This window comes from Oncorhynchus masou, chromosome 8 (genome assembly GCF_036934945.1).
Source record: "Oncorhynchus masou masou isolate Uvic2021 chromosome 8, UVic_Omas_1.1, whole genome shotgun sequence".
Taxonomy (NCBI): domain Eukaryota; kingdom Metazoa; phylum Chordata; class Actinopteri; order Salmoniformes; family Salmonidae; genus Oncorhynchus; species Oncorhynchus masou.
This window is the reverse complement of record NC_088219.1, coordinates 16,001,022-16,028,573: the sequence shown is the minus strand read 5'-3', so window position 1 is coordinate 16,028,573 and position 27,552 is coordinate 16,001,022. Positions and strand designations below refer to the sequence as shown.

The following is a 27,552-nucleotide window of genomic DNA, read 5'->3' as shown; positions in this document are numbered from 1 at the left end:
ACTGGCTAGTCTTGTTTTTGACATTTCATAATCAGATTTTTAGCAGATATAAATCGTTACATTTTTAAGTGGCTTTGTGACCTACTGTAGGCATTCAGATACAACAATACATTATTGTTTTAAGGTTTATTAATAGTACTGATATTTATCATCTCATGCTAATGACCCATGCACAATGTCTACAATAGTCACATTTTTAATTCATTGCGATGCTGCTTTCGTTAGAGATACGACAGACACAGTAGGTTTGAACTGTTAATAACATGTTTTCTCTTTAAAACTGATTTTCTACATCCCTGGTTGCTTAGACTTCAAGTAAAAAAATCTGGCCTTCTTCTGGTGCATTATTTCTCAAAACACAATACAGTCATAGTGGAACCAGTGACTGTCCACTCACATCTGTGCATATACACACCAAAAGTACTTCATTTTGACAACGCAGCCAACTGGATTCCATCTTACAAGCCATTTAACATTCAAATGATACCAGCTTACTGGTTTCAGACTTGAAGGATCAGGCACAGCTCCATACTTTGTTGATCGAGGAGGAAAGAGAGAACAAAACCTGCAATGCATTGGGTTGTTGAGAATCTGGATTATACTGAGGAATGTTTCTGTACAGCTTCTTTATTTAGACTTTTGAGTTGCAGTAGGGCCTACTGTTTGACCTGGGTTCAAGTATTATGGCACACATGCTACAATCCCAATCGCACAGCAGGTTGGACACATACATTATGACAACAAGCTTGAGTCTCTTGGGAGTGAATTATGTCCAGGGAGATACAAGCTAGCCTGAGGCATCCACAGCCAGAAAACACTGGACTTTTCAGTGGAACAATCTAATTGAAAGATCAGTACATACTAAGCTACAGTGGGTGGATACAGACCAATATTAATCTTTCAATCATTAAAGGAACAATACTTCTGTCATTAGAGGAACAATACTGCAGTAGCAAAGGCAACTTACTGATATGATTCTCTACATGGGTGTGGGGTCTTGCTTCATGGGCACTTTGTTTCATTGAGACAGTATCTCTCTCTCTCACGCACACACGCACATGTTTCAGACACTAACAACAGCTCTATGCAGTACATGACATGACACAGATAGCTATGACTATCATCAAGGTATTATCTGAGAAGTACAGTAAATCTATGAATATTATTGTCACTTATGCTCCGTGGTCCAAGGCTATACAGACAGATGTATTGTAGGAGGTTGAAGGTTAATGGACATTCAAGGTTGGAGACCAACAAGGAGGATCAAAAACTAGATTCAGAGTGCTTTCTCTCTCATCTCAAGAGGTGCCAGATTTCCATCCACAATAACACCAGACAACATAGATGCTTTCCCCCTGCTCTCTCCATCATGGCTTGCCAGTCCAGGGCTCTGAAAAGAAAAAGGTCATCATAAGATTCTGTGTGTTTGAGAGAAGCTAGTGTGGGCGAGCTACTGTATGTGACAACTTCCGTTTGTGATTTAAAGTGTGTAAACATGCACCTGTGAACATTTGCATAGATTCACATTCTCATCCTCATATTCATTTTTATGTACCGGACTACTGGATGTTGAACTTGTGTGAGGGTGGAGGATGAGATTGGATGAGCTTGGAATCGGCACCGGGGCTGCAGAGCCCCTCGATCAGGTTCTTGTTGCAGTCTCCTAGGCTTCCCATGGGGGAGAGTTTGGGGTAGGCCACATGGCCTGTCAGGTCCAGCAGATCTTCCAGGGCTCGGGCATTACTCATGCCGTTTTGCTGGAACTCATTGACTGGGGAGTACTCTGGGATGGAGACGAGCTCCTCCTTGGAAACTGGGCTGAGAGAGGACAAGGGAATGGTTATTCCCTCGATGGTATACTACTATGGAGCATGCTGCCTTTGAGTAATCGAGGGCGGATATGAGGTGAATAGTAAATGTGAAGCCATTTTCATGATCAATATTCCTCAGGGTATGACGAAGTGCTGTGGAAAAGTTCAGAATAGGATTCTATTGATACAAAATCCCTAATATGCCCAGAGGGTAATACATATAGGTAGCTAGTATGGTGGGCAATACATATGCAAATGTTCATACTAACCAGTATCAGTTGCATTTATTGTTTGAATCAGTTATACGTACATCATCATGTATTCCTGTAGATGGATATGGCCTTGCTCTGATGGCTTACCTGACCTCCATGGACTGCACCTCGTCATACACCTCGCTGCTTTTCACAACCAGAGGCTCCAGGTTGATGAGTGGAGGTTTGGGTCGGCCCACCGGTAGGGACACCATGGACGGTTTCTTGGGCTGCACCTCTTGTGAGATTGTCTGTGTGGTCAACTTCACATTTACTTGGGTACACTTCTGGATTTGGAGCTGAGCAGTGGCTTGGCTGCTCACCTGGGTTTCCTCCGGTTTCTTCACCTGTACATTCTCTTGCTGGTTCACTTTGGAAGCGACCCGTCCCTTTACAAAGACACTCTCTAGCTTGAGAACCTGGGCTCCACCCTGTCCATTCACTTGGGCAGTCTGTTGTTTATTTATTTGTTTAGCGTCCTGTCCCTTCTGCAGATCATTCTTCAGTGGGGTTACCTGGTAGGTGGCTTGTCCCTTCACCAGGGCACTGTCCTGCTTGTTGACATGGACAGTGACCTGTCCATTAACCTGAAACTCAACCTTTGGGTTTTCTTGCACATTCACCTGAGAATTAGTTTCAATCTTCATCTTTGAGTTCATTTGCATTTCCCCTGTAGAGAACAAAATTATCACATTGCACAGGACTATTCCCTGAGAAAGAGCACCACAAGACCTGACCAAGGACGGCTTAAGAATATGCTAAATATACACAAATCCCATGCCTTCCCTAGAATCATGTCAGAATTTGTTAAATCCCTGGCCAATATTACCCCTTGAAATTGTCCCATTCCTTAACCTATATGCACTACTGTGGCAACATATCATACATGACTACCTTTGTGAGCAAGAGGGGTTTCCAAGATCAAGTAGACAGGCAGATTTGCTACTGCCCTCTGTTCTACATCAGCTAATCAAATAGAACAAGAAATGCAGATTGGTCTTTCTCTTCAATTTCATTACATTTTCTAAATACTGTATGTATTAGGTAACAACACATCCGCTACGCTGAACATTAACACAGGGGTGCGTGCCCGGTCCACTCCTGTACTCCCTGTTCACTCATGACTGCACGGCCAGGCACAACATCATCATTAAGTTTGCTGATGACTCAACAGTGGTAGGGCTGATCACCAACAACGATGAGACAGCCTATAGGGAGGAGGTCAGAGACCTGACCATGTGGTGCAAGGACAACAACCTCTCCCTCAACATCAAGACAAAGGAGTTGATTGTGGACTACAGGAAAAGGAGGACCGAGCACACCCCCATTCTCATCGACGGGGCTGTAGTGGAGCAGGTTAAGAGCTTCAAGTTCCTTGGCGTCCACATCAACAATAAACTAACATGGTCTAAGCACACCAAGACAGTGAAGAGGGCACGACAAAACCTATTCCCCTTCAGGAGGGTAGTGCGTATGGCCCAGTACATCACCCAGAGGCTTCTAAACAGCTTCTACCCCCAAACCATAAGACTCCTGAACAGCTAATCAAATGGCTACTCAGACTATTTGGACCCCTCCCCACACTGCTGCTACTCTCTCTTATTATCTATGCATAGCCACTTTAACAACCCTACCTGCATGTACATAATTATCTCAATTACCTCAACACCGGTGCCCCCGCACATTGACACATTGACTCTGTACCGGCACCCCCTGTATATAGCCCGCTATTGTTATTTACTGCTGCTCTTTAATTATTTGTTTTTCTTATCTCCTACTTTAAAAAAAAAAATTGTTGTATTTTCTTAAAACTGCATCGTTGGTTAAGGGCTCGTAAGTAAGCATTTCACTGTAAGGTTATTTCACCTATTTGGCGCATGTGACAAATAACATTTGATTTGATGTTCAACCTTTCTAGTGAAAAATAGTACGGATGAAGTTACATGCTGAGGGCTGCATTTTGGCAGGAACAGAGGAGTTATAAATAGCCAAAGACCTTGAACATAATCTAGGATGCAGAGCGAATCCAATCCTCTCCCGAGGACAGGTATTGGAAAAACACTGCTAAATTACAGCCATGCAGGAGTCTCCTATGTTGATGGAAAAGTACTGGGGTCTCTCACCCACCATGCCCAGACTACTTTCTGTTGCCACTGGGTGGGACTCCTATACAACATGCTTTAGTAAGCATTTATATATTCATAGGGGGTCTTTCCTGCTCGGGCAGGCAGAGTATCAGTGGGTGAGTGGAATGGATTACCTACCTGGTGGTGAGACAGACTGAGGCAGAGTATCCACCTGCCCTTCCTCATTCTGCTTCAATATGGAACAAAGATGGAGGCAACATTTATTATTCCACAGCAAATAAGAACAAAATGATGTACACTACTGTGTGATTAAGACCTGCAGTAATCAGGACGCATAAACCAATGTATCAACAATGATACAATTTAATCCTGATAATGATCACAACATAGATATAAAAACAAAAGCTCTTGGGGGGGGGGGGGGGTGTACAAGCTGCAAAGCACATACTATGTTAGTATGCAATACCTTACAAGATCACACAACATCACATGGATAACACAACAGTCAGCAGGTCCCTTCCTTGAAGCGGTGCAGAGCTATGAGAACGGCAGGCACGTCTACAGTACCTTCATCTCAGCCTGGTTCTCATCACTCTTCCTGGTTCTCTTCATTATCTCCTCAATTCTCTGTGGGGATTGCATCAACATTTGATTAAGGACTGGTCCAGACTTTGATGATGTGTATTGAGCGGTGCAAACTGGGTTTCAGAGAGGCTGATTTATTCAGTAATAAGCATTGAGTTCCGAGTCATAAAAACCTTCTTCCGCAGATGTCTCTCCTCTTCTTGTTGTAGCTTGAGTATCTCTCTCTCCTGACGCTGACGCTCCGCATCCTTCTGTGCCTGGAACTCGGCCTCCTCCTTCTGTATTGATGAAGATAGAGGATTTATGCTTGGAAGTCAAACAGTACTGTGTGCTGTGCAAACAACTCATGTTAAACATGCACCAGAGTAGACTTTCTGCATATCACCATACAGACAGTCACAACATAGTGACCCCCCCCCCACCTCTCTGTCCATCTTGACCTGTAGCTCCTTATCCTGGCCCTCCCGCTGCAGTTTCTCCTCTTCCTCCCACGTCCTACGGAGGTCCTCCTGTCTGCTCCTCTCCTCCTCAGCCCGTCGAGCCTCCTCCTCCTGCCGTGCTCGCTCCCCTGCCTGTCTCCTCCTCAGCTGCTCCGCCTTCAGACTGAGTGACACAGAGACAGACATGATGACTTGCAGTATATGCCATCAGTCACATCCACAGACACGCAGACACACCATCTGTCTGTCATGTACTGACAAACAAAGAGACTCATGGTGACACTAACCACTGAGAGACACAGTCTCCTTACCGCTCATCCTCCTGCTGCTCACGACGTTGTTTCTCCTCCAGCTCCTTCTGCACCCTGGCCAGACGCCTACGCTCCGCTAGCAGTCTAGATGCTTCCTCTGCGCTTGTCGTTCCAGCAATTCCTTTTCCTGTTGGCGTCACTGATGATGGCTCTGTCAAAAGATAAAAGCCCAAATGTGTGTGCATTGAAACTCGTGCCCTTTTGACAATGCACTGATAGATGTACTTAAATATTGATATACACAAAACGATTGGTAAAGAGTCTCACCTGTGCTGTTATCTGTATTCAGGTCGCTGCAGGCGGACTTTGGCATCTTGTCTGGAGTGTCTATTTTGGAGGCTTTCCTATCAGCAGTCTCGGCCATAGGACTCTTCTTATCAGGGTTGTCCTTCTTTTCAGAAATCTCACCTTTTAAGTTCTTACTGGGGGTCTCCGTTTTTGGGAATCTCTTTTCTGGGGTCTCAGTGTTGGACAGATTTTTTTCAGCGGTGTCGGCTTGAGAAGACTTCTCAGGGCTCTGAATATCAGACATCTTTTTCACAAGGGTCTCTGGCTTGGAGACATTTCTGTCACTGATGTTGTTGTGCCCTTTGGCTTCTTCAACTTGTCCGTCCTCCTTCTTGTTACTGTCGGTAACCGGGGTGGTGGGTCTGTGCCTGATGGGAGAAGAGTGGTACTGGCGCACAGTGCAGGGAGACTGGGTACAGCTCTTAGGCAACAACCTAGCAACAAGAAAGACTTCATCACCCTCTGTCACAGTAACTAGGACCGAACACATGGATTCAGCAGCAGGACAGCGAGTCTTACTTGGGGGTGGCGGGGGAGGCTGAGCGTCTGGTGAACATAGCTGGGGATTCTGCTCTTCTCACAGGGGAGCCTGTCGCCGGGGAGCCAGTCCTTCTCTCTCTGCGCAACCTCTCCTTCTGAAAACACACCAGAGAGAATGTCAGTGTGTGTGCATGTGTGTGTAATCCTGCCAACATGGCCCTGTCAACATGGCCCTGCCAACATGGCCCTGCCAACATGGCCCTGCCAACATGGCCCTGCCAACATGGCCCTGCCAACTCCTCACTGGTTTCTGTCTATTCCACAACCAAGTGGGTAGGTAAAACAAGTCTGACCTTGGGGGTTTGAGGGGTGGAGATAGACCCCCCTGCTGACTCTTCTGGAGAGCCCTGGAGCCTCCGTTGATTAGCCCGGCTTGGCGAGCCCCGATAGGGTGACCTGTGGGGACTGCAGGGAGCTGCACAACGACAGACATCAGACACTCAGAGGTCAAAGGATAAAATAATTATCAAGTTAAGATGTATTGTGGGCAGAGGAGATACAATGATGGTAATTCCATATTTTCCGATCAATATCCACAGTATAGGTATGGAGGAAACTAACTATACTATCCATTTTTGTAATGAAACATACAAATTATTTTGTCTTTTCACATGGTCATATGTTGCAAGTTAGAGTGATGTTTGCACAATCCCCCCAAATACATCACGAATACTATATAAATTGGCATTTAGAAAAGAAAAGAAAAACACCCACACACATTACTACTGCCATATTTACAGTGGTGTAGTGGAGGGTAAACACCGTTTACTCACCTTTTTTATTTCACACGAGCGTTACAGAAAAATTAATTGAAAGTACTGTGTTTATCCACCTATTTTGTTTACCACTACATCCCTGTACATTATGTAAGGCATGCAATGTTAAGCAACACTTTTGTGAAGCATCTTAGCGTGTAGGTATTTTTTCTCCTTGTCACTCCAAAACATACACAGAAACACAGTAGACAGCTGTTACACACATACTGAATACACACATTTAAACACATCTATACCCTCAGACACATACATTCAAAAAAGCCAGACCTAGACATAAATAAAGTAGATCAAATGTCATGTTTATCGGCAGAAGTAGAAATGCTGCCATGCAGTCCCTAGTTTCTACATCACTAACGCTGCATGATGTCACTGGTGTGTTACCTGCCTGGAAACATTTACTGCCTATGTGCAAAAACTTGTCGGTCCAAATGTTTTGTCAAGCTGCTACCTGTGCATCGGTGGCAGGGCAGATGGAGGTCTGCCGCACTGTGGCACTGTGGCACTGGGTCATAGAGGAGTGAGTGTGGGTAAGAAGGCGGTGGACCATCAGGCTCTCCACAGACTTCATGTGACAGCGCTGGGCTGATGGAGGGGTCAGGGGTCAATGGAGGAGTTGGCAGGAGGGGACGGAGATGAGGATGACGAACAAAACAAAATGCCATGAGGGACATGAGACGGAGAAATTAAGGTGCTCGAAGCAGAAGGAGAAGCGGAATGGGGCTAAGAATGCTTGTTCTAGACTAGTGAGTACTGTACACCCGGACAATGGAAAAGATGTATGGGTCTGCCTCAAAAATGTCTCATTGTCATTTGTGATGACACCGACAGAAGTAGCTATTAGCAGTGAGGGTGAGAGTAGCAGTTGCCAAAGTCATAGTGTTTAGGTTAGTAGTAGTAGCATTGATAGTAGTAGTAGTAGTAGTAGTGATAATAGTACTAGTACTAGTAGTGATGATAGCAGCCACAGTAGCAGTAATAGTAGTAATAGTGGCGATAGTGGTAGTACTAGTGGTGATAGTAGTAGAAGGAGTAGTATTAGTGGTGATAGTAGTAGAAGGAGTAGTACTAGTGGTGATAGTAGCAGTAATTGTAGCAGTAATAGTGGTGAAAGAAGCAGTAGTAGTAGAGGTAATAGTAGTAATTGTGGTGATAGTAGTAGTACTAGTGGTGATAGTAGTGGAAGGAGTAGTAGTAATGGTGATAGAAGTAGTATTAGTGGTGAAAGAAGTAGTAGTAGTAGTAGTAGTAGTAGTAGTAGTGATGACAGTAGCAGTGGTAGCAGTAATAGTAGTAGTACTAGTGGTGATAGTAGTAGATGGAGTAGTACTCGTGGTGATAGCAGTAGAAGGAGTAGTACTAGTGGTGTTAGTAGAATGATTAGTAATAGTAGTAGTAGTACTAATAGTAGGAGTAGTGGTGATAGTAGTAGTAGTAACAGTTATAGTAGTAGTGGTGATAGAAGTAGTAGTAGTACAAGTGGTGATAGTAGTAGTAGTTGTAGTAGTACTAGTAGTTGTAGTGGTAGTAGTAGTAGTAGTAGTAGTAGTAGTAGTAGTGGTGATAGTTCTAGAAGGAGAGGTAGTAGTAGTACTAGTAGTAATAGTAGTAGTGGTGATAGTAGAAGGAGTAGTAGTGGTGATAGTAGAAGGAGTAGTAGTGATAGTAGTAGGAGTAGTAGTGATAGTAGTAGTGGTGATATAAGTAGTACTAGTAGTTGCAGTGATAGTAGTAGTAGTAGTGGTGATAGTAGTAGAAGGAGAAGTAGTAGTACTATTAGTGGTGATAGTAGTAGAAGGAGTAGTAGTAGTAGTGGTTCTGATAGTAGTAGAATGAGAAGTAATAGTAGTACTAGTAGTAGTAGTGGTGATAGTAGTAGAAGGAGTAGTAGTAGTAGTAGTGGTGCTGATAGTAGTAGAAGGAGAAGTAGTAGTAGTACTAGTAGTAGTAGAGGTGATAGTAGTAGAAGGAGTAGTAGTAGTGGAGCTGATAGCAGTAGAAGGAGAAGTAGTAGTACTAGTGGTAGTATTAGTAGTAGTGGTGATAGTAGTAGAGGGAGTAGTACTAGTGGTGATAGTAGAAGGATTAGTAGTAGCAGTAGTACTAGTAGTAGTGGTGATAGTAGTAGTAGTAGTGATAGTTGTAGTGGTGATAAAAGTAGTAGTAGTAGTACTAGTGGTGATAGTAGTAGTAGAAGTGATAGAAGTAGTAGTAGTACTAGTGGTGATAGTAGTAGTAGTACTAGTAGTTGTAGTGATAGTAGTAGTGGTGATAGTAGTAGAAGGAGAAGTAGTTGTAGTAGTGGTGCTGATAGTAGTAGAAGGAGTAGTAGTAGTAGTAGTGATAGTAGTAGCACTAGTAGTAGTAGTGGTGATAGTAGTAGTAGAGATAGTAGTAGTGGTGATAGAAGTAGTAGTAGTAGTAGTACTAGTGGTGATATTAGTAGAAGGAGAAGTAGTAGTAGTAGTGGTGATAGTAGTAGAAAGAGTATTAGTAGTAGTAGTAGTAGTGATAGTAGTAGTGGTGATAGAAGTAGTAGTAGTACTAGTAGTTGTAGTGATAGTAGTAGTAGTATTAGTGGTGATAGTAGTAGAAGGAGAAGTAGAGGTAGTACTAGTAGTAGTCGAAGGGGTAGTAGTATTAGTGGTGCTGATAGTAGTAGAAGGAGAAGTAGTAGTAGTACCAGTAGTAGTAGTGGTGATAGTAGTAGAAGGAGTAGTAGTAGTAGTAGTAGTAGTGGTGCTGGTAGTAGTAGAATGAGAAGTAGTAGTAGTACTAGTAGTAGTAGGGTGATAGTAGTAGAAGGAGTAGTAGTAGTGGTGCTGATACTAGTAGCACTAGTAGTATTAGTGGTGATAGTAGTAGTAGTAGAAGGAGTAGTACTAGTGGTGATAGTAGAAGGATTAGTAGTAGTAGTAGTAGTAGTAGTGGTGATAGTAGTAGTAGTGATAGTAGTAGTGGTGATAGAAGTAGTATTAGTACTACTTAGTATTAGTACTAGTGGTGATAGTAGTAGTAGTACTAGTAGTTCTAGTGATGGTAGTAGTCGTAGTAGTGGTGATAGTAGTAGAAGGAGAAGTAGTAGTAGTAGTGGTGATAGTAGTAGAAAGAGTATTAGTAGTAGTAGTAGTAGTGATAGTAGTAGTGGTGATAGAAGTAGTAGTAGTACTAGTAGTTGTAGTGATAGTAGTAGTAGTATTAGTGGTGATAGTAGTAGAAGGAGAAGTAGAGGTAGTACTAGTAGTAGTCGAAGGAGTAGTAGTAGTAGTGGTGCTGATAGTAGTAGAAGGAGAAGTAGTAGTAGTACCAGTAGTAGTAGTGGTGATAGTAGTAGAAGGAGTAGTAGTAGTAGTAGTAGTAGTGGTGCTGGTAGTAGTAGAATGAGAAGTAGTAGTAGTACTAGTAGTAGTAGGGTGATAGTAGTAGAAGGAGTAGTAGTAGTGGTGCTGATACTAGTAGCACTAGTAGTATTAGTGGTGATAGTAGTAGTAGTAGAAGGAGTAGTACTAGTGGTGATAGTAGAAGGATTAGTAGTAGTAGTAGTAGTAGTAGTAGTAGTGGTGATAGTAGTAGTAGTGATAGTAGTAGTGGTGATAGAAGTAGTATTAGTACTACTTAGTATTAGTACTAGTGGTGATAGTAGTAGTAGTACTAGTAGTTCTAGTGATAGTAGTAGTCGTAGTAGTGGTGATAGTAGTAGAAGGAGAAGTAGTAGTAGTACTAGTACTATCACTAGTACTAGTAGTAGTTGTATTAGTGGTGATAGTAGTAGAAGGAGTAGTGATAGTAGTAGAAGGAGTAGTAGTAGTAGTGGTGATAGTAGTAGTAGTGATAGCAGTAGTGGTGATAGAAGTAGTAGTAGTACTAGTGGTGATAGTAGTAGTAGTACTAGTAGTTGTAGTGATAGTAGTAGAAGAAGTAGTACTAGTAGTGATAGTAGTAGAAGGAGTAGTGGTGATAGTAGTAGTAGTAGTGATAGAAGTAGTAGTAGTACTTGTGATGATAATAGTAGTACTAGTGGGGATAGTAGTAGTAGTAGTGGTGATAGTTGTAGAAGTAGTAGTAGCAGTCATAGTAGTAGTGGTGATAGTAGTAGTAGTGGTGATAGTAGTAGTACTAGTGGTGATAGTAGTAGAAGGAGAAGTAGTAGTAGTACTAGTACTATCACTAGTACTAGTAGTAGTTGTATTAGTGGTGATAGTAGTAGAAGGAGTAGTGATAGTAGTAGAAGGAGTAGTAGTAGTAGTGGTGATAGTAGTAGTAGTGATAGCAGTAGTGGTGATAGAAGTAGTAGTAGTACTAGTGGTGATAGTAGTAGTAGTACTAGTAGTTGTAGTGATAGTAGTAGAAGAAGTAGTACTAGTAGTGATAGTAGTAGAAGGAGTAGTGGTGATAGTAGTAGTAGTAGTGATAGAAGTAGTAGTAGTACTTGTGATGATAATAGTAGTACTAGTGGGGATAGTAGTAGTAGTAGTGGTGATAGTTGTAGAAGTAGTAGTAGCAGTCATAGTAGTAGTGGTGATAGTAGTAGTAGTGGTGATAGTAGTAGTACTAGTGGTGATAGTAGTAGAAGGAGAAGTAGTAGTAGTACTAGTACTATCACTAGTACTAGTAGTAGTTGTATTAGTGGTGATAGTAGTAGAAGGAGTAGTGATAGTAGTAGAAGGAGTAGTAGTAGTAGTGGTGATAGTAGTAGTAGTGATAGCAGTAGTGGTGATAGAAGTAGTAGTAGTACTAGTGGTGATAGTAGTAGTAGTACTAGTAGTTGTAGTGATAGTAGTAGAAGAAGTAGTACTAGTAGTGATAGTAGTAGAAGGAGTAGTGGTGATAGTAGTAGTAGTAGTGATAGTAGTAGTGGTGAAGTAGTAGTAGTACTTGTGATGATAATAGTAGTACTAGTGGGGATAGTAGTAGTAGTAGTGGTGATAGTTGTAGAAGTAGTAGTAGCAGTCATAGTAGTAGTGGTGATAGTAGTAGTAGTGGTGATAGTAGTAGTACTAGTGGTGATAGTAGTAGTAGTAGTACTAGTGATGATAGTAGTAGTAGTACTAGTGGTGATAGTAGTAGTAGTAATAATAGTGGTGATAGTAGTAGTAGTAGTACTAGTGATGATAGTAGTAGTAGTAATACTAGTGGTGATAGTAGTAGTAGTAATACTAGTGGTGATAGTAGTAGTACTAGTGGTGATAGTAGTAGTAGTAGTACTAGTGATGATAGTAGTAGAAGGAGTATTAGTAGTACTTGTATGTAAAACTGGTGGACTACCTGTTCCTGTGCATGTTGAATGGCAAATACTGCTCGTCACTTCATTATTATTGGGTTATGTTTTCCAAATACTCATGGGGATAGGATGGGCTCTCTGAAATACAAAATATATAACACTGAGTATTTCAATGGGTGATATTACAGATTGGTAAGATGCAGAAAGAAACCTTGCGAATGTCAAACCTCAACCAAAGTGTTGTGACTGAGTGACATATGCTTTCAATGAGGAGCGACAAGGAGGTTTCAAACAATGAAAAGGAGGAAGGGAAGTGGTGTACATGTGCCGTGGCCCTAATGCCTGTCCTTTCCTAATGGATCTCTTGTTCACTTTCTTCTCTGTGTATCCTTAAACCCTACATCTCTATTGTTATCCCTTGCTGTCTCTTTTGCTCGACCCGGATTGACTTGCAAGTGCCAAAAGACAACTAAGACATCAAAATAGCAAAGCTGAGCACAAACACCTACACATACCCTCACACATACACATGTAAAAAATATATTGATAAAAGCAGCAATTATACAACATCAATGTGCACTTGTACATTAGTAATTGTTCCAGGCACACAACTCCTCCCACACACCCTCATGCTTCCAGATACACTTTCTGATTTAGCTGTTGCACATGCATTCTGGGAAACATACATAAAACCTTTGAGTTGGCATGACATTTCCCTAAAACCAAACAGCCAATGAGAGCAGTGGTCACTGTGGGGTGGAGAGCAGGATGGGGGACAGGGGATTGGTGGACCGAACGGGAGGGGTTCATAACATTACCGGATTCGCTGGCAGCAGGAAAGGGGGCGGCGAGTTCATGGGGAAAGGTGGAGGCGGGGAGAGGGGCATTCTCACAGTCACCTATAGGCAGCGGGCGGAGCAGAGCAGAGAGAGCACAGCGTTATGGCCAGAGCTGCCACTCATGGCTTTACCTGATGACCCCCTGATATACCTGTGCACCCAGCAGGGTGCTCCGGTAGACAACTGGCTGGGGAGGTAAACCCATGCAGCAAGGCTGGAGGCAATGAGCAGGCCAGGGAGAAAGACTCTCTCACATACACACCTTTATCCTTCATATACATGTATCCCTCTATGACCCAATCCAAATCACATGTACAAACACATTCAGAAAACAGTGTAATAAACATCAGCATCTACATATAGAACATTATGTTTCTGTATCTCAGTCTTCCATCTTAATCCATAAAGAACACCAAACTCCCAGTGCCCCATCGAAATGAAATCATCAATACCTGACTCAGGATAGAAGCCCTCAATAATGCCCTAAACCAGCAGCAAGTATGCTGTCAATTCTAAAACTGTCTGCTTTGCACCCCTCGGGGTTGACTGAACTGATTATTATTTCCACGGTTTACGACAGGTCTGGGACAGGCAGACACAGAGACATCACAGTCTGACCTTGAGTCTAGAAAGGTGGAGGAGAGTCATAAGCTACCAGCAGCTTCCAGAACAACACCTATCGTGTGCCCGTTTATCTGATGGACTGCTTGTGTGCTAGTTTATCTGATGGACTGCTTGTGTGCCCGTTTATCCGATGGACGGCTTGTGTGCGAGTTTATCCGATGGACGGCTTGTGTGCCCGTTTATCCGATGGACTGCTTGTGTGCGAGTTTATCCGATGGACGGCTTGTGTGCGAGTTTATCTGATGGACTGCTTGTGTGCGAGTTTATCCGATGGACTGCTTGTGTGCGAGTTTATCCGATGGACGGCTTGTGTGCGAGTTTATCCGATGGAGTTTATCCGATGGACTGCTTGTGTGCGAGTTTATCCGATGGACTGCTTGTGTGCGAGTTTATCCGATGGACTGCTTGTGTGCGAGTTTATCCGATGGACTGCTTGTGTGCTAGTTTATCCGATGGACTGCTTGTGTGCGAGTTTATCCGATGGACTGCTTGTGTGCGAGTTTATCCGATGGACTGCTTGTGTGCTAGTTTATCCGATGGACTGCTTGTGTGCTAGTTTATCCGATGGACTGCTTGTGTGCTAGTTTATCTGATGGACTGCTTGTGTGCTTGTTTATCTGATGGACTGCTTGTGTGCTAGTTTATCCGATGGACTGCTTGTGTGCTAGTTTATCCGATGGACTGCTTGTGTGCGAGTTTATCTGATGGACTGCTTGTGTGCTAGTTTATCTGATGGACTGCTTGTGTGCTAGTTTATCTGATGGACTGCTTGTGTGCTAGTTTATCTGATGGACTGCTTGTGTGCTTGTTTATTCGATGGACTGCTTGTGTGCTAGTTTATCTGATGGACTGCTTGTGTGCTAGTTTATCTGATGGACTGCTTGAGTGCTTGTATCTGGTAGAGAGTAGAACTCCAAATGTGTATCCTATAACTTTAGAAGCCACAAAGGGACATGCCAAATCGAATTAGCCTAGAACATTTAGTGCGGTTCCTCCCTCCCTCCCTCACCATTTCTCCTTCCAGTCACTGATTCATCATTCACACCTCATTGTACTCCTCTCCATCTCCCTGTTGTGGACTCACCCTGTGCTCCTCCAGCTCCGCCCCATGTCCAGCGTTTGGGCCTTTGCTCTAGCTGCAGGCTGCGTTCCAGGGAGCGTTTCATCAGAGCGTCCAGTCGCTCCTGGTTGTTCCGTTCCAGGACCGGGAAGACAAGGGAATCTATCACTGAGCTGCTCCCCTGGACCTCCCACGAGGACCAGGCTGGTCGCTCCATAACCACCACCTCTCCTCTTACATAGCACAGTACAGTCTCACAGCACAGCACAATCTCACTTTACCACATAAGGCAGATAGAAAGAGAGCACAGCTGCCTGGGGACTCCACCCCTCCAATCACATACATATGTTGACACAAAGACACTCACACAGTCAATCTCTCAGCATGCAACAGTATTGACACAGTTTGGAGACGAGCTCCCTTCTTCCTTTATCCTATACCCCCCCACTCTCTTCTGGCCTCCTGTTCTACTCAGATTTTCCCCAGTAAATCATCTTTCATCCAAGCTAGTTAACCCTTCCCCACCCACAGTGTTGCCATGGTACACAGAGCAGGAGACAAAGCCATCTGGTGGGTGAATCAACCATTGCCAACATTTCTCCATTTACAATTATTCCATCTTTTCCTCCTATATATCCCTGCTATTGCTTTTAATTTCTTCCCATCTAACACAGAAAAATACATGGACATGCACCGGCAATATGAACTACACACACAGATGAAGCCAGCACAATAGCAAATATTTGAATGAGAATGACACTGCAAAGATTCAATAAAGGGTGAAAAGAAAGTGAAGAATCTTAGTAACACAGAAAAGCAAATCCGACCACAGGCTCCTCCTGTTTTTCTATTGGTCTAAAATGACATCATCCAGAGGATCTAATCCATCCAATAGGAACACACACACCACACACGCACACAATCGATCCGGGTGAGATTGATGCCCAGGTAAATGCTGTATCATCTGTCTCAAAAATGCATGATCTTATGAATATGGCCACTTTTATAAAGATATCAATGTATCAATTCATGTTATTTCATTCCACTTAGACTTACTTAATTCTCTATAACATACATGTTTATGCTAGGTTTGAAGGCTAAACGGTGGAATCAATGTAGGCTACAAATCCCTAAAATAAATGGACCCGTCTTTGGAAAGTGGCAGTGTGTGACATTGTTTAAAAAGACAAAGCTGACAATGTCGTCGTGGCTGAGCAGATATTTTGGGAAGCATTGACAAATTGAGAGCAATGACAAAGCAGGATTAGGATCAGATTAAACAAATGGAATGGCAGAGACATTCATTGATTAGGCTGATGAGGTCACTGAGATTTACATAGAGATCAATACCAATGGCATCCGCTTCCCAGAAGCCAGTGTTGACTGGTATGAAGGGTGGGATAGACAAGAGGGGGTGGGTGAAAATCCCCATTACCTAACAGAGCAGAGGTCTATCCAATATTTGATTGGGAGACGACATTAAGTACTGTGATTAATGAACTACAGGATTTGAGTGAATTAAAGAGCATACATTATGTTCCTGCTTATCTCTCTCTCCAAAACCCAAAACAACGTTGCCACAGAAGGATTTCAACATCTGGCTGTTGGGGCTATTGCTGCACATGCCACACACACACATAGAAACAAAAACAGAGCATACAAACTGACTAATAAACACACAAAAATGGAACTGAAACTGAAATGAAGCTGAAAGAGCTGAGTGTGAGCACAGAGGGAACTACATCATGCACTGGAAGATGTAGTGGCTAAGTGGTGAGTCTGACCTTTTCCTCCTCCAGCCTCTGTCTCCTCTTCTCCTCCACAGCAGCTCTGCGGTGCTCCTCCTTCTGTCTCTGTTCCTCCAGCTTCCTCCAGCGCTCCTCCACGGTACGCTCATACTGCAGCTGAGCCCGCCGCTCCTTCTCCATGATCGCCTGCTCTCGTACCGCTGGAAACACCAACCAACACACCCAGATTACCACCCTCTCCAACACCACTTTAAGAAACAACAACAATCTTTGTTCCTGAACCTCACTACTGGCTGTAAATTTTATGGGGCAAAATTATAGAACACTTCTGCTAATCTGCTATACTAAATTATAGAACACTTCTGCTAATCTGCTGTAATAAATTATAGAACATTTCTACTAATCTGCTATAATAAATTACAGAACATTTCTCCTAATCTGCTGTAATAAATTATACAACATTTCTCCTAATCTGCTGTAATAAATTATACAACATTTCTCCTAATCTGCTGTAATAAATTATACAACATTTCTCCTAATCTGCTGTAATAAATTATACATTTCTGCTAATCTGCTATAATAAATTATACATTTCTGCTAATCTGCTATAATAAATTATAGAACATTTCTGCTAACCCGAAATAATAAATTATACAACATTCCTGCTAATCTGCTATAATACAAATATTGGCTTCAATAAAATATGATTTCCATCAGTCTAAATACTGACAGGAACATCACTTACCTAAACCTTTATCTCTTTCCTCACGTCTCTCTTTGGCTAAACGCATCCTGTCATCTGTCCTCAGATACCCTTCCACATCTGAGGGAATGAGATATAAAGTGATATGAAATGGGATTAAAAAAGAGAAACAGACAAGCTAGACAGAAACAGAGAAAGGAGAGACGTTCAAATAGATAGTGAGGGAGAGATGTGCTTATAGAGAGGACACTTGAAGATCTTAAGCAGCTTTCATATCTAGAAAAAGGGAAAGATTCTGTAGGGGAGCTAACAGCCACAGTGGGGGTGAGAGTGTGACTTACACTGTTTACCTGCATGATTGTTAGTGTTGTTGCCTGGCAGACGTAAAGGGGAGGGGAGCCCATTGAGCTGGGGCTTCTTCTCTATGACCAATGCTGGGCTCAGCACCTCGTCTGATATGGGAGAGATAACAGTCCCCGCAGTTTATCAGCAGAAGAAAGCAGTGCTATACATAGCACTAAACCACAGTATTGGATGCACTGGATGTGGCATCTCTGTAGGGTCCAAACGGTTTGACCTACAAACTATAACCACTCTATGGAAAGAGTGGTCATACCAGAGTGGTCATGCTCTACAACCCCCACAAGCATCATGGGACTCGTCTGAAGTCGGTACAGTTAATCTGCCAGCGGGCTACACACTAATACAACATGTAGGGTGTTTTGCTCTAAGACACCCACAGGACTCACAAGACTCGTCTGAAGGTCCCCTGGTAACAGTTAAAAAAATGATTACAGTATACTGTATATGGAGACTGTTTTACGCCAAAAATACTTCAATACATGTTTTATTTTTATTTGACTGTTTCCTAATATCTCTCAGATATAAGACAGACACTTCAGAACAAACGTCCTTTAGATTTTTGGGTGGGACTATCTGTTGTTCCATGTAGTGAATCTGTTATTCAATGTGATTGTATGGGCTAAGAGCAGTAAGGCCAAATAAAATAATTATTAAAGTAATTCTGTAATGCACCTTTTCAATTCAGACAAGTACCCAATAAGCACCCAATAAATATTTTTAAATGTTAAGAGTGTGAGTTGGAGCAGTTTACTGTTTTTCACAGCTGGGCTCCCTGGATGAAGTACAACACGGGCTGGGGAGCCATGGCTGTTGCTTTGGGGTCTCTTCTCCGCAACTGACGGTGGAGACAATCCTTCGGCTGGAGAAGGGAACATATGAGTCAAGCGAAAAGTCTGAATAGCTATTGTAGGTCAGTCAAGGACAAATAGCAGCCAGGCCATTGATTTATTCTGTACTAGATTAAAAACAACAGCCATAATCTGTCCCTGTTACTTATGCATCACTCACCAAAATCTAATACAGCTCCCAGTCAAGGAGAAACCTATCAAATCACAACATTGGGTTGTACACAGCCTATAATGAAAGAACTGACTTTTGGGAAACTAGGAATTAGCCTAGATACTGAGGGGTGTTTTCGCAGACCCAGTGTAAGTAAACCTATAAATTAAAAAGCACTTTCGATTGAGACTGTCCATATCATGCTTTTAGAGTATAGGCTATAAACTTAAATTGGGGTCTGCCAGGACAGGCCTTATAGGTAGGCAACTAACAAGAATACATTTTCACTGGCCAGGTCACATGTCTTTAACTATTGATAAATGGTATGTGTTCTGGTGAGAAACCATGTTTCAAGTCCCTGATTTGATTTGATTTTAAAATACATGTCTACCCTATGAAAACTAAATAAGGGCTCAAAACCAGATGTAGCTATATGCCTTTGATCAGCCCTAAATTCTAAGCTACTGGGCAATTTTGATTGGACATACTCAGATCTAGCTAAGGAATGCTTAACTCCTCAGAGAACGTAGTTGAGCGTTCCTTAGCTAACACAGATCAGGTTACATCTGACTGGGTTATTTGAGCACAAATCATACCTTGATGATGACATTTGTACGAGTAACTGAAAACGATTACAGTGCCTTGCGAAAGTATTCGGCCCCCTTGAACTTTGCGACCTTTTGCGACATTTCAGGCTTCAAACATAAAGATATAAAACTGTATTTTTTTGTGAAGAATCAACAACAAGTGGGACACAATCATGAAGTGGAACGACATTTATTGGATATTTCAAACTTTTTTAACAAATCAAAAACTGAAAAATTGGGCGTGCAAAATTATTCAGCCCCTTTACTTTCAGTGCAGCAAACTCTCTCCAGAAGTTCAGTGAGGATCTCTGAATGATCCAATGTTGACCTAAATGACTAATGATGATAAATACAATCCACCTGCGTGCAATCAAGTCTCTGTATAAATGCACCTGCACTGTGATAGTCTCAGAGGTCCATTAAAAGCGCAGAGAGCATCATGAAGAACAAGGAACACACCAGGCAGGTCCGAGATACTGTTGTGAAGAAGTTTAAAGCCGGATTTGGATACAAAAAGATTTTCCAAGCTTTGAACATCCCAAGGAGCACTGTGTAAGCGATAATATTGAAATGGAAGGAGTATCAGACCACTGCAAATCTACCAAGACCTGGCCATCCCTCTAAACTTTCAGCTCATACAAGGAGAAGACTGATCAGAGATGCAGCCAAGAGGCCCATGATCACTCTGGATGAACTGCAGAGATCTACAGCCGAGGTGGGAGACTCTGTCCATAGGACAACAATCAGTCGTATATTGCACAAATCTGGCCTTTATGGAAGAGTGGCAAGAAGAAAGCCATTTCTTAAAGATATCCATAAAAAGTGTTGTTTAAAGTTTGCCACAAGCCACCTGGGAGACACACCAAACATGTGGAAGAAGGTGCTCTGGTCAGATGAAACCAAAATTGAACTTTTTGGCAACAATGCAAAACGTTATGTTTGGCGTAAAAGCAACACAGCTCATCACCCTGAACACACCATCCCCACTGTCAAACATGGTGGTGGCAGCATCATGTTTTGGGCCTGCTTTTCTTCAGCAGGGACAGGGAAGATGGTTAAAATTGATGGGAAGATGGATGGAGCCAAATACAGGACCATTCTGGAAGAAAACCTGATGGAGTCTGCAAAAGACCTGAGACTGGGACGGAGATTTGTCTTCCAACAAGACAGTGATCCAAAACATAAAGCAAAATCTACAATGGAATGGTTCAAAAATAAACATATCCAGGTGTTAGAATGGCCAAGTCAAAGTCCAGACCTGAATCCAATCGAGAATCTGTGGAAAGAACTGAAAACTGCTGTTCACAAATGCTCTCCATCCAACCTCACTGAGCTCGAGCTGTTTTGCAAGGAGGAATGGGAAAAAATGTCAGTCTCTCGATTTGCAAAACTGATAGAGACATACCCCAAGCGACTTACAGCTGTAATCGCAGCAAAAGGTGGCGCTACAAAGTATTAACTTAAGGGGGCTGAATAATTTTGCACGCCCAATTTTTCAGTTTTTGATTTGTTAAAAAAGTTTGAAATATCCAATAAATGTCGTTCCACTTCATGATTGTGTCCCACTTGTTGTTGATTCTTCACAAAACAATACAGTTTTATATCTTTATGTTTGAAGCCTGAAATGTGGCAAAAGGTCGCAAAGTTCAAGGGGGCCGAATACTTTCGCAAGGCAATGTACCTTGGACACCAAAATCTAGGCAACGGTTAAAATTGACCCAAGAATTTAATTTGTGGCGTCATGCACCCTGTCCATAGGTTGGTTTCAAACAGCGGAAACAGCCTTTTCCTGCAATCTAGAGCCATGTTTAATTCTATGTAAAAAAATATGTTTATGTTTCTGAATTTCTAATCATACCTTTTGACTGGCTGGTGGTTATTTTTTCAAACTAAATATGCTTATCTGCATCTCTGCTAAAAATCGTTTTATTTGATTTTATTCAACCTTGATTTACAATGGCGGCCTACTTGTAAAGCCCCCCCAGCCAAATCCGGATGACGCTGGTACATTTGTTTGTTGCCCTATGGGACTCCCAATCACGGACGGTTGTGATACAGCCTGGGATCGCACCTGGGTCTGTAGTGACAACTCTAGCACTGCAATGCCTAAGACCACTATGCCACTCGGGAGTCTGGGTAAAGGATTGAAAGGAATGTGAGTCTTATTCGGTGAATTTAGTAATTGCTTGATTTTCCAAAGTCTACGGCTATTCGGCTATTTCAGCCACACCCACTGCTGACCGGTGTATAAAATAGAGCACACAGCCAAGCAATCTCCATAGACAAACATTGGTAGATTGGCATTAGTGAAGAACTGTGACTTTCAACGTGCCACTGTCACAGGATGCCATCTTTCCAACAAGTCAGTTCGTCAAATTTCTGCCCTGCTAGTTAATGTGAAGTGGAAACAACAACGGCTCAGCCGCAATGTGATAGGCTACACAAGCTCAAAGATTGGGACCGCAGAGTACTGAAGCGCGTAGACACTCCCTATCGAGTTCCAAACTGCCTCTGGAAGCAACATCAGCACAAGAACTGTTCGTCTGGGGCTTCATGCAATGGGTTTCCATGGCCGAGCAGCCGCGCACAACTTAAGATCCCCATGTGCAATGCCAAGAGTCGGTTGGAGGGATGTAAAGCTCGCCACCATTGAACTCTGGAGCAGAGGAAACATTCTCCGGAGTGATGAATCATGCTTCACCAACTGGCAGTCCGACGGACTAATCTTGGTTTGGTGGATGCCAGGAGAACACTACCTGCCCGAATGCATAGTGCCAACTGTAAAGTTTGTTGGAAGAGGAATTATGGTTTGGGCTAGGCCCCTTCGTTCCAGTGAAAATAAATCTTAACGCTACAGCATACAATGACATTCTAGACAATTATGTGCTTCCAACTTTGTGGCAACAGTTTGGGGAAGGCCCTTTCTTGTTTCAGCATGACAATGCCCCCGTGCACACAGCAAAGTCCTTACAGAAATGGTTTGTTCGAGATCGGTGTGGAAGAACTTGACTGGCATGCACACAGCCCCGACTTCAACCCTATCAAACACCTTTGTGATGAATTGGAACACCGACTGCGAGCCAGGCCTAATCAGCCAACGTCAGTGCCCGACCTCACTAATGCTCTTGTGGCTGAATGAAAGCAAGTCCTCGCAGCAATGTTCCAACATGTAGTGGAAAGTCTTCCCAGAAGAGTGGAGGCTGTTATAGCAGCAAAGGGGGGACCAACTCCATATTAAAGCCCAAGATTTTGGAATGAGATATTCGACGAGCATGTGTCCACATACTTTTGGCAATGTACTGTAGATAGACAAACTAGCTACTCTAACTTCATTGATAGCCTGAAATGGCTTATTAGTAGCTAGTTGTGAGGTTGGGAGACTGGGAACCTATCTGGGCTAAATAACACCAACTTCAAAAAATTACTAGGTAGCTAGTAGCATTACAGAGAAACAACCCAAAAATAAAAATAAAACATCTAAAATTAGAATACCATTTTTAAACAGGGGGTTACCTGCCCCTGTGCCCCCTATTGGCATGACGTCTCTGGCACAGAGACAATCAATTTGGCAATCAACAAAGGTGCAAGTTGTCCTTTTGATGTAACAATAATTAATTGTTTAGGCAACTGACCTTCAATACAGTCAACGATATTTAGCATAGGCTATATAGGCTACATTAGGAATGACTGAAGACTACAATGAAATGCAGTTTGGGGATACAGTGATTTTTCCGCGTAGCCCTATGCCAATGTTATAGAACCCTTGACAAAATAGGCTACAGTGGAGAGAAACATTGGATATTGTAAACAATAGACCGTTAACGTTTTACCTAGCTTACCTGTCAAGGCGCTGGACGCTGTATTGACTGCCTTCTCCGCCATCGTCGTTGTCACTAGCGGATCACCCTCAAATGTATGGGTGCAATGTCAAACACCCCGCAGCAAAAGGCTCCAAATCAAGCCGAGGGAAACCGCATCGCCAGCTTCTACCTTCAGGCGCATGAGAACATATGCTGCGCTATCGAGGGATGTATCTGTTTTCCACTGCCTGCAATATGTGCGCTCCCCCGGAACGGTGCACAGGCGGTCAGGAGAGCAGTAGGATATTCGGGTGAATGCGGTTACTGAATGTGGCAATAGACTGCTGTTTAGTGGACTAGTTTGAAGGTCAAAAGTGTTCGTGGCTAGGTATCCTTGGATAACTGTTGGGAAGAAGGGGAGAAAATTATGCGCTCCAGTTCAGGGAGTAGAGCTGGATAGAGATGATGTGCGAATATTCGACAGCGCGTCAGTGCCTCGCCAGCCAGCTCCGCATTACATCATTGATGGAGGGACAAACTGTAGCCTAAGCAAATGCGTGAAGTAGGCTAAAATCGAATTATTGAATAGCATTATACGTTGCCATCAAATAATTGGATACATGATGGGAGTGGGACAGACAGTTGCTTCGTGCGTTTTATTTTCCATTGGGCTATATTTGGGGTGAAATAATACCTTTCTTAAAAAAGCCCAATATGAATTTGGAAATAGATAACTGATGTCTTAATTTTATAATTAATATGCTTTCTTCAAATAGGCTATTAGTGAAAAACATTACAATGACAGCGTCAAACTTTTGAGTTGATGTGCCTCTGATCCCCTCTGCCCAGAGACGTGAGCGTGGATTAAGTGGTGCGCAGCATCTGAGCAAGACTGGGTACCCTGCGGCGGTCTCGCTCCAGACTCAAATTAACCTCGCCCGGTACTGTCAGTCTGACTTTGTAGCAAAGCAAGCCAAATTCTGTGCGTGTCATCAAGCCATAGCAAATAAAACAAATGCGAAGAGACCATCCATGCCTGAGTTCACCCGTGATCATGCTGTGGGCCTAGCACAGATCTTCTTGAGCACTCCTAATTTGGTTACAAAACTGGGCGAAGTATCTGTTTCCTAGGCTTAAATGCAGCATTGTTATTGATAGGTGGAATACTGTATAAAAACAAGGCACTATTACATACTAGGTCCAGTGTTGTGCCAATACTGTAAATGCTAAATAAAAGGTTTACCAATAGGACAGAGTTCTACCTGCTTTCACCATTTTTACAAAGTGAAATTTCTGTTGCCAGCCAAGATGGTTTTCGATTGAAAAAGGCATATCAAATTAGCACAAATTTTAAAATAATTACTTTATTGATCATCAATATCAAGAAAACAAAAGTATGTTCTAAAAAAGGGGGGGATATTTTGTTTTAGACAACAAATCTTCAGACCAAACATTTATTTCAGTTTTTTTTATTTTAAATTCTGGTGTTCTGTAATTTGAGCCTATATTCCGCATGAGATGGAATAAAATATAAATATATTACACCTATAACAAAAATATGAAGTGTGAACTGAAGTAGGTGTGATGATGTTCTCAGTTGACAGATTCCAGGTCTTAAGCAGTCTCAACTGACTTGAGGATTATAGAAAATGTCCACTTTCCTCTGCGTAAGTGATGTGGCACACAATAGTTCTGATTCAGATCTGAGAGGAAGGGGAGAGAGGCATGTTACCAAGTAGTATTACCTGACCCAATAGCAAAGACAAAACGGTTCAAGCAAAATGCACAGAGCGAAAAAGCATTTCACTCAATTGTATGTGATTTCAGTTGATTGACTACATCAGTTATCCATTTGGGTTGGGGGGTATTCGGATTCCATACCGTTTCTGTGCCATACCGGGGTATACAGTATTACCAGAAGTGCATACAATGGGTGCACAAAACAATTTAGGCAACAAATCAAATCAATTTATATAGCCCTTCTTACATCAGCTGATATAAAAGTGCTGTACAGAAACCCAACCTAAAACCCCAAACAGCAAGCAATGCAGGTTTAGAAGCACGGTGGCTAGGAAAAACTCCCTAGAAAGGCCAAAACCTAGGAAGAAACATAGAGAGGAACCAGGCTATAAGGGGTGGTCAGTCCTCTTCTGGCTGTGCCGGGTGGAGATTATAACAGAACATGGCCAAGATGGAACATTGTAACAGGGATCTTAATCCAGGCAGGGATTGAATGTCTCTGCTGTAACCAAGAAGCGTGATGTTGACATTTAGCCACTTAGTATACTAAATGTATAGCTGGAGCCCTGTGCTGTATATAATTCATGGCATCTTAGATTTCTTAGTTATACTTACCTTATAAGCAGTGGTGTTGCACGTGCCCCCGCCTCAACCCCCAGAAACAGTATAGAAAATCATACCGTATTTTAAAATACCCTGGTATGCGGTATATCGCCCAAGCCTATTACTCATTGACAGCTTTCCTTGTGACTTGCAAGAGGAACCTTCTACTCACATCATCAATGTCCTCGTCATCATCTCCAATGTCATCAAACTGAATGTCCTCGTCGTCACCAGGTCCAAACGTGTCGGTCTCATTGATTTTAGCTAGGGAGTTAGAACATACACTCACCGTTAATGAACTAGTTTGCCTTAAAGAGTGCACATGTGCCCATAATCATAAGACTACATGGCCATTAAAGCCAGATCGGTCTTGAAGATGATCAAATGTTCATAAATGACAAACAGGGTAAAATAATAATCACAGGTCAGCACCTCAGAAGTAAATGTTGGTTGGCTTTTCATAGCTGAGCATTCAGTGGTCGAAAAGCAGGTAGGTCCCAGATACTTACCATGTTCAGGAAGCTCCCCATAGGCCTTCAAACTCCTGGCCTCATCTGCATTGTACTTCAGGATAACATCAGCTTTTTGGTCCTTTAAGGAAGAATGTAGTGTATTATCATTATCATTAAAAAATACAAACCATTGATGATTTTTGTCTCTCATAATTATTACCTGGTAATCTCGAAGTCCCACCAGGATGATGTCTGAACTGTTGATCCAAACCTGCCCAAGAGAGAATAACAAGATGTCAGCAAGGAGAATTTGGAGTATAATAAATGTAATACTTCCATCATAGAACTGGACACATACAGCCCAGGTAGAAGTCTGTCAACCCTCATGTCATTTCCAACCCAAAGCATTACGGAAGTAGCGCGTAAAGGATGTCGTCATTGGATTGCATTTATACAGTTCACATATGATCAAGTCTTCAGCCTGCAGCTATTTGCCAAATTTTGTGACTAGAAGCACTAACCCTATATAGGCTACTGTGTACAGAATTACCTTTTTCCGTAGTTTTCCTCGGATGTGGCAAAGTCGCTTGACTCCATCAAAACACATAGCTTCCAGTCGTCCATTACCCAACATCTTAATGACCTGTGCATATTCTAGATTAGAACAGACGAACAGAGATGAAGCAGTTAGGCAATTCATAGAGGTCACTCAAATGTAAGTGCTGAACTGGTAACCAGGGAGCACACAAATGTTGAATACATCTAGATCATAACTGTATTCGATTAGTGTTAGCATGGTCAGTGTTAAAGCAGTTGACAATTGGTTGAAATTAAGTCAGAACCTATTTGCTAAATTTACAAACTAAATAAGGTTGAAGGGGGACCTTGCACTCACCTTGGCCATCCTCTTTGAAAACCAGCTCTCTCTTTTCTGATTCATTCTCATTTTTACCACGTCGTCGATTCTTTCCCCCCTTACCTGTAATGAGAGGATGAGAGATGTATTAGAATGCCAATTTTTCTATCTAATGGGTGACTGTCATTCCAATTGCACCAGTCATTGGCATCATGAGTCAAATAAACACGAATAAATAGGCCAACCAAATGGCTGTAGCCTAGCTACAAATATACATTAATTAATCCATTTTACCTGTGCTAGTTAGTTAGTTAATGTGACAGCATCAGGGCTGAGGCTCAAGATGATAGGCACAGTGCAGGGATATTTTTGGCCTACCGCACTAGTTGGTACTAACGTCATTCAGTTGCGCAAAATAATGTGACAAAAGGCAGTTCATAGTTCGCCAGTCGAATTCCTAAATTATTAATAGTCAAATTGCGATAATATAAACAATATGACATTGGTGGTAATGAAGGTTAAGCAACGTTTCCACACCTTTAAATATTTGTTAAATGCCATACGGTGCCGTCCACCAGTCACGTTGCTAAGCATGGGCCCGGGTGGCTGGCTAGCTAGCTAGCATAAACATCAACCATTCCATGGAATAACGTTAGCTAACAACCAAAGGCAACATGTTTGCTACTTACCTTTATTCTTCGGCATATTCCCAAACTAACGGGCTTTGTTAAATCAGTCCTGTTTTGTCCGTATCGAATTGTGTGTTATAAAAATGGAATGAAATACGAATCCGTGACGATGTCACACACTTACAAAGTTAGCAAGCTTGTTAGCTTAGCTTTCTCCGGGAAACCACTTCCGCTTGCAACAC

At 42.5% G+C, this 27,552-nt stretch overlaps 3 protein-coding genes across 9 annotated transcripts; 1 reads left to right on the top strand and 2 right to left on the bottom strand.

Moving 5' to 3' along the window:
* Nucleotides 1–111: 111 nt before the first annotated feature.
* LOC135544200 (MAP7 domain-containing protein 2-like) lies at nucleotides 112–23,557 on the bottom strand. Of its 7 annotated transcripts, none has more exons than XM_064971641.1 (18): nucleotides 23,070–23,557; nucleotides 18,396–18,503; nucleotides 17,623–17,733; nucleotides 17,324–17,401; nucleotides 16,615–16,778; nucleotides 14,855–14,954; nucleotides 13,126–13,206; nucleotides 6,607–6,728; nucleotides 6,293–6,408; nucleotides 5,753–6,207; nucleotides 5,486–5,636; nucleotides 5,175–5,337; nucleotides 4,908–5,012; nucleotides 4,717–4,776; nucleotides 4,327–4,378; nucleotides 2,171–2,732; nucleotides 1,556–1,818; nucleotides 112–1,390 (listed from the first exon to the last, which is right to left on the bottom strand). In XM_064971641.1, the coding sequence occupies exons 1-17, from the start codon at nucleotides 23,110–23,112 to the stop codon at nucleotides 1,560–1,562; spliced, it is 2,730 nt and encodes a 909-aa protein (XP_064827713.1). In that variant the 5' UTR covers nucleotides 23,113–23,557; the 3' UTR covers nucleotides 112–1,390; nucleotides 1,556–1,559. The 7 variants fall into 7 exon arrangements, with proteins under 7 accessions (XP_064827713.1, XP_064827710.1, XP_064827711.1 ...); XM_064971638.1 differs by having other exon boundaries at nucleotides 5,157–5,337; nucleotides 23,070–23,555; XM_064971639.1 differs by having other exon boundaries at nucleotides 4,327–4,375; nucleotides 5,157–5,337; nucleotides 23,070–23,555.
* On the top strand, nucleotides 7,728–8,561 carry LOC135543684 (uncharacterized protein DDB_G0271670-like; the record flags this gene model as incomplete). Its single annotated transcript, XM_064971054.1, has 2 exons — nucleotides 7,728–7,832; nucleotides 7,974–8,561. Coding segments are annotated over exons 1-2 (693 nt in total), but the record flags the coding sequence as incomplete, so codon positions are not given.
* Nucleotides 23,558–24,483: 926 nt separating the features above from the next.
* LOC135544199 (eukaryotic translation initiation factor 1A, X-chromosomal-like) lies at nucleotides 24,484–27,548 on the bottom strand. The gene is made up of 7 exons (XM_064971637.1): nucleotides 27,371–27,548; nucleotides 26,721–26,804; nucleotides 26,376–26,479; nucleotides 26,046–26,096; nucleotides 25,883–25,964; nucleotides 25,546–25,637; nucleotides 24,484–24,733 (listed from the first exon to the last, which is right to left on the bottom strand). The coding sequence occupies exons 1-7, from the start codon at nucleotides 27,384–27,386 to the stop codon at nucleotides 24,728–24,730; spliced, it is 435 nt and encodes a 144-aa protein (XP_064827709.1). The 5' UTR covers nucleotides 27,387–27,548; the 3' UTR covers nucleotides 24,484–24,727.
* Nucleotides 27,549–27,552: the final 4 nt, after the last annotated feature.

What these genes read in the sequence shown, in the direction of transcription:
- LOC135544199 (XM_064971637.1), bottom strand. An exon ending in TGGGACTTCGAGATTACCAG is followed by an intron (nt 25,965 to 26,045) that starts GTAATAATTATG and finishes TCTTCCTTAAAG; the next exon opens with GACCAAAAAGCTGATGTTAT. An exon ending in TGGGGAGCTTCCTGAACATG is followed by an intron (nt 25,638 to 25,882) that starts GTAAGTATCTGG and finishes CTAACTCCCTAG; the next exon opens with CTAAAATCAATGAGACCGAC.
- LOC135544200 (XM_064971638.1), bottom strand. Translation starts at nt 23,112, where the DNA reads ATGGCGGAGAAGGCAGTCAATACAGCGTCCAGCGCCTTGACAG. An exon ending in CAATCATGCAGGTAAACAGT is followed by an intron (nt 17,402 to 17,622) that starts GTAAGTCACACT and finishes TCATTCCCTCAG; the next exon opens with ATGTGGAAGGGTATCTGAGG. An exon ending in GGAAAGAGATAAAGGTTTAG is followed by an intron (nt 16,779 to 17,323) that starts GTAAGTGATGTT and finishes TGGTGTTTCCAG; the next exon opens with CGGTACGAGAGCAGGCGATC.